The following is a 12,206-nucleotide window of genomic DNA, read 5'->3' on the forward strand; positions in this document are numbered from 1 at the left end:
TGGATGTCAGATGAACTAATGAGGCATATGGCAGAGAAGAAAAATGCATGGGATACTTACAAATTAACACATGACACAGAAGCCTATGATAGATACAAGTTGATATGCAACCAAGTTACAAAGGAGGTTAGGCAGGCGAAGGCAGATTACGAGAAATCCTTGGCAAGGGATGCAAAGAAAAACAGCAAAGAGTTCTTTACTTATGTAAACTCTGGAAGGAAGGGGATGAATCAGATTGGTCCACTTGATATTGATGGGTCAACTGTTGATGATCCTGCTCAGGTAGCTAACAAACTAAATGAATATTTTGCATCGACATTCACACATGAGGAGTTATTCAGCGAGGGGAATGCCAGAGGTGTATTCAACTCTAGCAGTAAGCTACAGAATCTTGAAATAACTGGGAGTAAAGTGGAGGAGAAATTGTTGAAGATAAACACAAGAAAGGCACCCGGGGTGGATGGGATCTATCCAGTTATATTAAAGGAGGCAGCAAAGGAAGTAAGCAAACCCTTAGCCATAATTATGAGAGCTTCCTTGGACTCAGGGGAGGTACCCATAGACTGGAGATGTGCAAATGGGACCCCAATTCACAAAGGAGGATCAAAGGCTGACACAAGTAATTATAGACCTGTGAGCTTAACTTCTGTTCCAGGAAAATTAATGGAGGCAGTGGTTAAAGAAGCACTGCAGGATCATTTAGACAAGACTTCAGTTATAGCTCGGACACAGCATGGTTTTGTTAAGGGGAAGTCTTACCTGACCAATTTGATTGAATACTATGATGCAGTCACAAAAGAACTGGATGCAGGGAATAGCTTTGATATTATATACTTGGATCTTAGAAAGGCTTTTGATACTGTTGCACATGGAAGACTGCTACACAAATTGGAGCAGTGTGACATTGGAGGCAAATTGCTGCTATGGAGAAAGGGGTGGTTGAGGGGGAGAAGACAGAGTGGTAATCAATGGACACTGCTCATCGTGGACTAATGTTATTAGTGGAGTCCCTCAGGGCTCAGTGTTGGGTCCATTATTGTTTTCTGTATTTATAAATGATATTTATGATGGTATATCAAGCTTAATGTCCAAATTTGCAGACGATACAAAGGTTGGCAGGGTTGTCAAGGACACTACTGACACTATGCTGCTGCAACAGGATCTGGAAAGGTTGAGCAGATGGGCTGAGAGGTGGCAAATGAAGTTTAACATTGACAAATGTAAAGTACTACACATGGGAAACAGCAACCCCAGAGCAACGTATCAACTCTGTGGTACTACACTGACAGTGGCACAGAATGAAAGGGACTTGGGGGTGGTTGTGCAGGCAGATATGAAGTTCTCTGAGCAGTGCAGACGGGCTGCAAGAGTAGCTCATGGAGTATTGTCAATGATATACAGGAATTTTTCCAGCAGGGATAAGGAGGTGATTATTCCCTTGTATAAGGCAATGGTCAGGCCACACCTAGAGTACTGTATACAGGTCTGGAGGCCTCATTTCAAGAAGGATGTAGAGCTGCTGGAATGAGTACAGAGAAGGGCAACAAGATTAGTGAATGGAACAAAGGGGTGCTCTTACGAAGAAAGGCTTAAGTTCTGCAAATTACAGTGTCTGGAGACTAGGCACCAGCGAGGTGATCTGATAGAGGTGTATAAAGCCTTGAATGGTTTGAGCATGCTCAATGCTGATGGGATTCTTCCTCTAGCTCAGAATAATCACCTGAGAGGGCATAAATTCAAATTGAGGAAAGACAGATGTAGGATAGACGTGCGGAAATTTGCCTTTAGCCAGCGGGTGGTTAGTTGGTGGAACAGACTTCCATCCCTTGTCGTGGAGGTTGATAGCCTAAATAAGTTTAAGGCTCAGCTGGACAGGTATTTTGAATGAACAGAGGGGTGAAGTGGCAGTGGGTTTTTTTTTTTTTTGACTGATGCTGCATAAGCTTGCTTTCTTGCATCAAATGCCTGTATTAATGCTAATGTTTGTTGTGATGGTAGAAAAAGGTTGAGCTGCTCAAAATGATTTGCTTTTATATAGGGCTACCTTATCCCATTCTGCCATACCAACAAGTAGTTGTAGTGGTGTTTAAAAATCAAAAGGCAGTCAAAAACCAAGTCCTGTTTATGGGGTGATATTTAAACCCATAAATAGCATTTGCAAACAGTACAGGTTTGGCTTTTTTTTCTTTTTTTTGTTAGTTGTTGGCGCATCAGCTTCTGTGGCCATAATGCACCACCCAAAGTTTTTGCATTTTACTCTGATCCAAGCCCGAGGCGGGATTCGAACCAGCGACCTTTGGGTTGCCAGGCAGGCACTTGACCCACCTGGCTAGCCCGGTCGGAACGGGTTTGGCCTGGCATAGCACACAGCCCTCAGCTGTTTTCAGAATCAAAGCTCCCACATTATTTCTATTTACATGCCATATTCATTCTTTATAAAGAAAACATGAACATATATAATAATTGTAAACTCAAAAAAACTGTAACCTAAAATTATAATTTCAGCAGTCAAATTCAAAAATGTTTCATTTTTTGAATTTGACTGTTTGTAAGTATCACTTTTAAAATGCATCTGTATTAAATTGAAGTGGTGCACTATTAGCATAGCAAATAGCTATAATAATATTAATCAATTTCTTGACATAGATTTAATTTTATCAACCTGATTTCTTAATTCCAAAAGCTGGTGATGGGCCTGCAATGCTATATTTATGTTACATTAATAAAGTTGAATAAAGTCCCAACTTTTTCTCCAACAGCTTGCTTGCACAATAAAGTGTAAAAACATTGCAATATAACCAAACTTTAAAAGTCAACATCTGGTAAAAGTTTAAGAAATAAGTTGTATTATCTGGCTCAACCTGTCACATAGTAATAGCCATAGAGTGCAAGGTAGCCACAGGCATGGGGGGGGGGGAATAGAGTAGATAAGAAATTACAAATTATTTGTTTCCCTCCTCACACAGGTAACTATCCAGTTGACCTCTAAATTTATTCAAACTGTCAGCCTCAATTACCTGTGAAGGCTACCTGTTCCAGCAATCAACGACTCACTGGCTAAATGAAAATTTCCTACAATCTAGGCTAAACCTCTTTCCCTGTAATTTGAATTTATCTCCCCAAGTTCTGGAATTCTCTTATAACAATGGCAATTCTGTCCTCATTCATTTTACTAACCCCTCTCACAGAGCCTTATAAACTTCATAATCAGGTCACCTCTGAGGGGCTTGGTTGCCAAGCTCTGTAGCCCATATAAATCAGTCTTTCCTCATATGGTCACCCTTTTGCTGATCTCTCCATGCAAGTTGCCTGCCTTTGGACCCTTTCAAGAAGCTCAATGTCTATTTTGAGATCAGGTCTCCATACTTGAACACAGTATTCCAAACATGGTCTTACAATTGCCTTATACAGTGGGACTGACCTCCATATCGCAACAGGACAAAGTTTGATAAATCACCATGGCCTTTCCTGGCTGTCTATTTACAAACACTGCTCAGAAAACTTCATATCTGCCCATATTATAACTCAGAGATCCCTTTATTCCTCTACTGCTTTTAATTCAACCCCACCAAGTGTATAATTCATTTTGGTGTTGCTATTCCCCAAGTGTAAAAGATTTTGGTGCATTAAAATATAACTGCCATTTTTCTGACCATTCTTGCAGCCTGTTCAAATCATTGTGAAGGATTGCTGCTTGGTACTGATCATTAACTACTCTGCCAATCTTCATGTTAGGCCTTCTATCCCATTGTTTATGAAAATTGGAAACAACAGTGGCCCAAGAACCAACCCTTGAAGAACCCTACTTCTGACTTTACATCAATCTGAAGAATATCCATTAATCACACCTCTCCCCTGCAGCCACCTATTTTAGAATTTTTCCAGTAATCCCAACATGTTCCAATTTATACAATAACCTCTTGTAATGGACTGAATCAAATGCCTTGCTAAAATCCAAATAAACTACATTGAAATTGTTCCCTACATTCAGCTCATGAGTAACTGTGTCAAAATAACTTACTAAGCTAGTTAAACATGATTTTCCCTTAACAAACTATGTTGTGTGTTATTCAGGACATATCTATCTGAATGTTCCTGGATTACACTTTTAATCATTGCCTCCAAGATTTTTCCTACCACTGAAGCCAGATTAACTGGTCTATAGTTACTAGCTTCACTCTTAGAACCCCCTTTATGTATTGGTGATATGTTGGCACTTCTCCAATCCAAAGGAATCTCTCTCTCACATTCAAAGATAACCTCAATTAGCTTCAATGGTTCAATACACTCCCTAGCAGCCTCCCTCAAAATTATTGGGTATATGCCATCAACTCTAAGAACCTTAATTGCCTTTATGCCAGAAAGTTTTTCTAATAAACAGTCATTTGTAATTTCGAAATCACTAATTTCATATGACTCGGCCTCACTTCCACAGCCTCTTTCTCAGCATGACAGGTCTTTCTTCAGGAAAGACAGATGCAAAATACCTATTTAATTCATCTGCAACATCAGCTGGGTTGTCTAAGACTTTCCCACACCCAGTGCACAAGGGTCCAAATCTGATTTGTGTTTTTCTTCCTTGTATTCACATACATAAATTCCTTGTCCCCATTCTTTGCTCTCTTAGCCAGTGCTTTCTCATATGCAGCCTTGGCCTCTCTAACCTTATCTTTTGTATTATAATTAATCAAGTATTAGTTATTGTAGGCTTCGGTATTTTTCACCACTCTGTAACTGTCCCATGCTACCATTTTTTGCTCAATTTTGACTGGCCAGCTCTGCATTCATCTGTTGTGGAATCCTCCTCCTGCAATATTTTCTTAATGGTATGTATGCATTCATAGCTTCTGTGATTCTTGCTTTAAAAGCATTCCATAATTCAAATGTATTGCCCTCCCTTGGCAATCTGCCCAGTGCACTGGGCAGATTGCAATAACCCCTTCATTGGGTTAAAGCAAAATTTTGAGGGAGCTCACTAGGGAGTGTATTGAACCATTTAAGCTAATTATGAGGTCATCTTTGGACTCGAGAGAGATTCCTTTGGATTGGAGAAGTGCCAACATATCACCAAGATATCCCGAGATCTCTTTTTTAGTTTTAAAAGTTATTTGGAACTACACAAGATATCGCAGGATAAAAGGAAACAATAATACCTCCAAATTTAGGACTAAAACTTATTTTCTCGGGCATTTATCTGGATAATTTTGCATTAGCCAGATAAATCCCGAGATTTCTTGGGAAAAAGTATCCCAAGAAAATAAGAAAATCCCAAGAAATCCTGAGATTTCTTGCAGCAGATGACTGGTTTTCATTTTACTTATATTGTACAGTAATGTTAGAATGTAGTTAGTTCACGATTATTGCTTCTGGCGGGAGGTTACTGCTTGTGCATTCCACTTGATTTTTTCAAATTTATTTATACAGGGTGTCTCAAAAATATTGGTACAAACGTTTAGGGGAGGTAGGTAACATCTAAAGGAATGTGAATCGCATAGGAACCCATAACTGGAAACGTCACGGGAAAGCAGTAACAGTGGCACAAGAAGCAGAAATGACACAAGACAGTAATTAGTGGCAAACATTTATTTGACATAATATTAACAATGGAGTACGAGATGAATGCATTTCACGATGTTACAACAGATGCTCGAAGGTTCCACCATGAGACGCGATGCATGCGTGACACCGATGCAGCATGGATTGGCGGACACAGTTGAACACACCTGGAGTTTCTTTGACAGTAGCAGCAGCACAGATGAGTCTCGCGACGAGATCCATTTCCGTCTCTACAGGCGATTCATACACGACAGATTTGAGGGCCCCCCACAGAAAGAAATCAGTTCTCGATAAATCAGGTGAGCGTAGGGGGTCAGGCAATGAGTCCATCACGGCCAATCCATCAACGCTCAAAACGGCTGTTCAAATGGTCACAAATACACCTTCCATAATGGGCAGGCGCCCTATCGTGTTGAAACCAAATGTTGCGTCTCACATTTGCTGGAACATCGTCAAGTAACCCTGGTAGAACTTGTTCAAGAAAGATCTGATATTTAGCGGAGTCCATGCAGGATGGTAACGGATATGGGCCAACTAAGCAGTCACCGGCCATACCTGCCCCATACATTTATTGTGAAGCGATGTTGTGCCACATGGGGGCACACACCGTGTGGGTTGTCGTGAGCCCACAAGCATTGTGCTGATCGAATAAGCCTTCCCAAGTGAAATAAGCCTCATCCGTGAACAAAACATAGGCTGGAAAATCCAAGTCTTGAATACTTTCTTGGAGAAACCACTGCGCAAAAGCCACATATGCAGGATGATCTTGGGGGAGCAGTAACTGAACCCTTTGGAGATGAAAGGGGTGCAAGTCGTGGTGCCAGACATGCTGTACACTGCAACGAGACACTCCTAAGGCAGAGGCAACGGCATGCGTGCTGGTAGTAGGATTATTCTGGACAGCATTCAACACACTTTCTTCCATGGTGGGAGTTGTGTCGAACGTGGTCTGCCCGCACTACTCCTGTTACCTCTAAATGACCCATAATCGCACAAATTTTGATGCACACGCGCAAACAAATGGTGGTCCGGTACATGTCTGTCTGGGAAGCGTACTCCATAAATTCGTTGTTGAGGGCAAAGGCTCGTCCATTGCCCTCTACTAATCCATACACTAGGTGCATATCTGTCAGCTCACAGTTCGTATATCGATGCATGCTCTTCGTGCGGCGACTACTGCTTGAATGAGTAAACCAGAAATTTTCCCTCTCGTGAACTGATGAACAGCGCTGTGTACCGACTTATGGTGACATTTTCAGTTATGGGTTTCTATGTGATTGACATTCCTTTAGATGTTACCTACCTCCCTTAACGTTTGTATCAATATTTTTGAGACACCCTGTATAACGAGTAGTGAAGAGATTAGTGACGATTCACATAGTGAATTGGAAACTTCTGGTGAATCCGATTCAGATGAATCTGTTTCAGGTTTTGATTCAGATGAAGATGTCAGTGTTTTAGAATTGACTGCACTAAAGACCTCCCCCCCCCCCGCCACCTCCAAGATTTCCATTTGCTGCACAGCTAGGTTTGCTCATTGAAAGCAATTTAGATTAAATGATTCCCATACACTTTTTTGCTTTATTTTTTGATGAAGAACTAATCAATCTAGCATGCTCTGAGACTAATAAATTTGCAGAACAGAGTGGCGCTCATGATTGTAGGGACTTCAGTGATGCATGCTGAATTGAGAGTATTTTTTGCTCTGAAAATGCTGCAAGGTATTGTGAAAAAGCCTGAAGAATATATGCACTGGTCAAAAAAGCCATTAAATGAGACACCAGTGTTTGGAAATACGATGGCTCTTAAGCATTATAAAAAGATAAAACAATACCTTAATTTCTCAGATAATGAGTCATATGATGCAAATACACACCCAAATCCAAAACTAAACAAGATTTATGACATCTATTGCTTCTTAGAAAATAAATTTAGAAGTCTATGTTCCTAAAAGAGACATAACAATAGATGAAAGCTTGATGCTGTACAAAGAAAGACTCAGTTGGGTGCAGTACATGCTATTGAAGCACTCAAGGTTTGGCATAAAGTATTATATGCTGCGTGAATCCAAAAGTGGCTATGTTTGGACTTTCAAAATATATGTAGGAAAAGGTACAGAAATAGATCCAGACTTTAATGGTCTTCCAATGCCTACACAAATGGTTTTGACTCTCATAAAGCCTCTGTTTGGAAAAGGATATTGCCTCACAGTTGACAATTATTATACTAGTCCCCAATTAGCTGATATTCTCATCACAAAGAAAACTGATGTTTATGGTACAGTAAGACTAAACAGAAAGGAAATGCCCAAAATGCTGAAGAAGGAAAAGCTGAAAAAAGGCAAGAGGTGGTTGCTACTTTTCAAAGAGGGAAAATCATGGCCTTACGTTGTAAAGATAAAAAATATGTAGTGCTGTTATCTATAGTCCATAATCCTTCTCAGGATTGTTGTTGTTATTTGGTTTTTAGGAGCATTAGCAACTAAGGCCATATTGCTCCGGGATATGCGGTGATCATTCCCTGACCTTTCCGCATCCTCCGTATTTGGTGGTGACGGGCTCGAACTCCGGTTTAATCAAGAAGCGTGTGCTACGCACTGCTGCTCCTTCCCACCTGGCTACGGAGGCGTCTCCTTCTCAGGAAGAAAGAGAAACTCGAACAGGAGTAGCGAAGAGACCCAAAGTAGTTTGAGACTATAACTTTTCCACGGGAGGTGTACATAAAGTTGACCAGCATTTGGCAAACTGTCCCCTGCCCAGGAAACTGATTAAAATATACTACAGGAAAGTTTTCTTTCACATAATGGATCTAGCTGTGTGGAATTCATTTCTACTGTATAAAGCCATGATTTCAGATGGCCAAAAAGCTCTTTCACCTTTGAATTTCAGATTGGACCTGATGAACTTATCAAGAAATATCACCAGCAAATTCCACCAGTTAGATAGGGAAGATTGTCCTCAACATCCCACCCAACTCACTATTCACCAGGCCATTACCCCATTGATATTCCACCAACTGAGAAGAATTTTCCAACTAGAACTTGTTGGCTATGCTCCAAAAAAGTGGAACAGAGATGACAAGAAAATTCAAAAGTAGACATGCTACATGTGTGAAGAAACATGTGACATTGGCCTTTGCATCACTCCATGCTTCAAGACCTACCACATCAATAAAATTACTGTTTGTTTTTCATGAAATGCCATTTTTTTTTTTTTTTTTTTTTTTTTTTATAGAATGTCCTTTTTTTTTTTTTTATGGAATCCAATTTTTCTTTCAGAGAATAAAGTAAGTTTGCATTTTTTTGTGTTTTTCTGTTCCTTTCTTTTAGCTCAAGCACTAATTTATTAAAAAAAAATCTGTATAATTTGCACACTTTTTGGCATACACAAGATAACTTGGGATAGCCCAAATGGGTTAATTACTCCCATGTATTTTCTACTAAAAAATTTATAAAAAACACAAACAACTATACAACGAGTATTTGCATGATGCATACTTTTAATCTGTAAAATAAGTAGTCTATCCGTTATGGCACATTTTCAGGAAAAAAATGTGCCGGGAAGGAATTAAAGGTATTCCATTATTCAAGTGTATTTGTCCTCACTCTGCAATCAGCCCAATTAATAGATGCCATATAGTGCCTTAAACTGTCAAAATCCCCTCTTCTGAAATTGACCTCTTCATGGATTATCTCGTTTTTAGTTTTAAAAGTTATTTGGAACTACACGAAACATCTCAGGATACAATAATACCCGAACCAAACAATAATACCTCCATATTTAGGATTGAAACATATTTTCTCGGGCATTTATCTGGCTAATGAAAAATTAGCCAGATAAATCCTGAGATTTCTCGTGATTTTCTTACATCTGGCAGCAGACGACTAGCTTTCATTTTACTTATATTTGCTTATTGTACAGCAATGTCAGAATGGTAGCGTGCGTTCCTATGTGTCTCCAGTAAGAAAAATAAAATTTGCTGTCCTAAATGCTGAATACTGATAAGTGTTAACCAATTAGAAAACTATATCAAAAAATATTTCGGTACCCTCTTGAACTGTCGCCCATAAGTGATGCATACCTCGCCTATCCACTTGCAGCAGCCGTGTGTCAGAATGTAGTTCGTTCACGATTATTGTTTGTTTGACACACCCACTGAAGTTATTTTGTCTTCTTTCCCTACCTTTCTCATCCTGTTCATTTGAAACAAAAAAATGCTACCCTCAGAACATCTTGCCAACATTGACTGTTGCAGCAACAAACAAGAATTCTTGAAGTGAGTGCAAGTATTACTTTAACTCATATCATCAGATAAATGCAGATCTATATTACCCTTTCCCTCCCAAACCTTTAAGGTATCCTCAATGATACTGGCAAAAATCCTTGCAATGCTTTTGTTCAAATAAATACCATCTCCACAAAACAGATTCCTTCTACCTACAAGTGTGGGCCATGCTAATAAAAATCCATCCTCCCTCCAAAGTCTTGCAGAATTCCACAAACCTTGAGTTAATCCACAAGGCTTTCAGCATATAATCCTGCCTATTGTGTCTGGGTAGAATTGCAGACACACACATTCTGACCTAACTTGTGGCGTTTTTTCAGCATACTCCCATATTTAACCAACAAATGGTCAGGTAGTGTTTCTTTAATATTGTTAGTCCCCACATGATTAATAATGTTCTCTTTACCCCTCCCCTTAAAATCTGACAATCTGTTGGTAACATCATCAATTGTTGCCTCTGGCAAATGCACCCTAGTTCTGATCCACCTATCTTTATTGCAAAAAATATTACCCATTTCCCTGACAATAGAGTCTCCCAATAAAACTAGATCACCTTCAACTAGAGTAGAATGAACATGACTATTATTATCTGAGACCCAAATGGGGTGCATCACTTGACAGGTCACAAGACACTTGAATCCTGATGAGCTCCCTGTTATTTGTTTTTAGGGCAAGCACTCTGTTCTTCAGCGACTCAAATTCTTCTTGTAATGCACTTAAGTTCTAATTTAAGATCGGTACACTTTAAGTTGGGGGCAAAGGGGAAAAAAAAAAAAAAAAAACCCTGTTTCTTTACATATGCTCCTAAAAGATTTAATAAGTCAATATGAAGACCCCCCCCCCCCCTTCTCCTTCATCACATCACTTATAGTATGCTCCTGACACCTATTGCTGGCTGACAAAATTTACTTTATTTCTCAATCAGGCATACAGAGATCCTAATCTGAAAACCGATTATCATCAAAATAAAAAAGGTCATTTAAAAAATAATGAATAATAAACTTTAGAGTATTTGAAAAGGACTAAGAACAAGCATAAAACTTACTTTCTAACTGTGTATCCAGGTCATTTACAATAATCTGTAACTGAGCAATATTCAGTGATCAAAAATGATCTAGTCATCCTGTCTTCCATCGGGAAGGCAAATGCCAATCTATAAATAAAAAAAAAAAAAACCTATGAACCTAATTATTTTACAGATACTTAACAATCACATAAATAAAGTTCACGTGATTCAATATTCTGATACCTTTTCCAGTAATTAAGTTTCAAATTATGAATCTCTCTCCAAATGGATAAGCTTATGAATCTCAACCCAAGTTTACTAAATCCAAACAGTTTCTAATGTCAAAATATGTATCATGAGTCTTATAATATATGCCATTAAATTTGTATTAAAAATTATATTATATGACTACACTATTTTTAAACAAATATATTAAGATGTTTGCTGCTGTCTATATTTGAAAGAGTGCATTTGATGAAATGTGCCATAACTTTCTGAAAATTTTCAACAACATTCTAAAAATTCAATATAAGTAATGGGCAAAAAGTAAAAGTCTGGAATTAAAAAAATTGAATGGCAAATGCCTAAAAAATGGCAAATGTCTGGAATTAATAACTAAAAGAGAATTCTTACTTTTGGGCTGAGTTGTAAATCAAAACAAACCTCAATTTTATCATGAAATAAATAAAATCAAACAATAAAATAAATAAAACTGAATACAAAACTATAAACAAAATCCAACCAGAGTGCCAATAGAATCAAGCAGTTGTTAATTTCATATGCTTTTACTTTCAGCACTTGTTTAATAACTGCTTAACAATGACAGCTTACATGTGTTACAGCACATCACTGTGGTGTTTAACACTTATATACATCAGATGCAGCAAAAATTTGAAGGTAAAACAACAATACATTATATTCTATAGACGTGCACTTACAATTTCTATAATAGGACTTTTTTCCTTCTTTTATCTTTCAATTTCCATTCATGCCATATCCTTTGCCTATGCAAATACCAACCTTGCTTCTGTGTGTAATTGAGCATGTTGAGTAATGATATCCTCTGCATCCTGTTCATTTTCCCCTTTAGAAGTACTGAAAACTGAATGAAACTGTAGATTCCTTGGCTTGTTGAAGAAAAGTGATTGCCTCTGTCTTTGGGTTGTTATGGCTTTGTTATTATTTGAAGCAGTTGTGCTACTACCATTCTAGGAGAGGGGGGGAAAAAAGCAGTTTAATAATAGCAATTGTGAACTTAAAACTTAAAGATAATTGTTAACTTTAAAAAATTAACTGATTATTAAGTTTAAAAAATATACACACTTAAGTCTCCTTTAGGACTGATTTATCAGCAGATAAA

At 38.4% G+C, this 12,206-nt stretch overlaps 1 protein-coding gene across 1 annotated transcript in view; it reads left to right on the forward strand.

Annotated features, from left to right (window-relative positions):
- The window catches only part of LOC150091809 (propionyl-CoA carboxylase beta chain, mitochondrial-like), a 247,942-nt gene that overhangs the window by 21,491 nt on the left and 214,245 nt on the right, over positions 1-12,206 (forward strand). Inside the window, exon 5 of the mRNA XM_090369822.1 lies at positions 7,663-7,896. Within this exon, the coding sequence (XP_090225948.1) occupies positions 7,663-7,896 (234 nt within the window). The remainder of the gene's footprint in view (positions 1-7,662; positions 7,897-12,206) is intronic.

This window comes from Mastigoproctus giganteus, chromosome 1 (genome assembly GCF_048544385.1).
Source record: "Mastigoproctus giganteus isolate SK-2022 chromosome 1, ASM4854438v1, whole genome shotgun sequence".
Lineage (NCBI taxonomy): Eukaryota > Metazoa > Arthropoda > Arachnida > Uropygi > Thelyphonidae > Mastigoproctus > Mastigoproctus giganteus.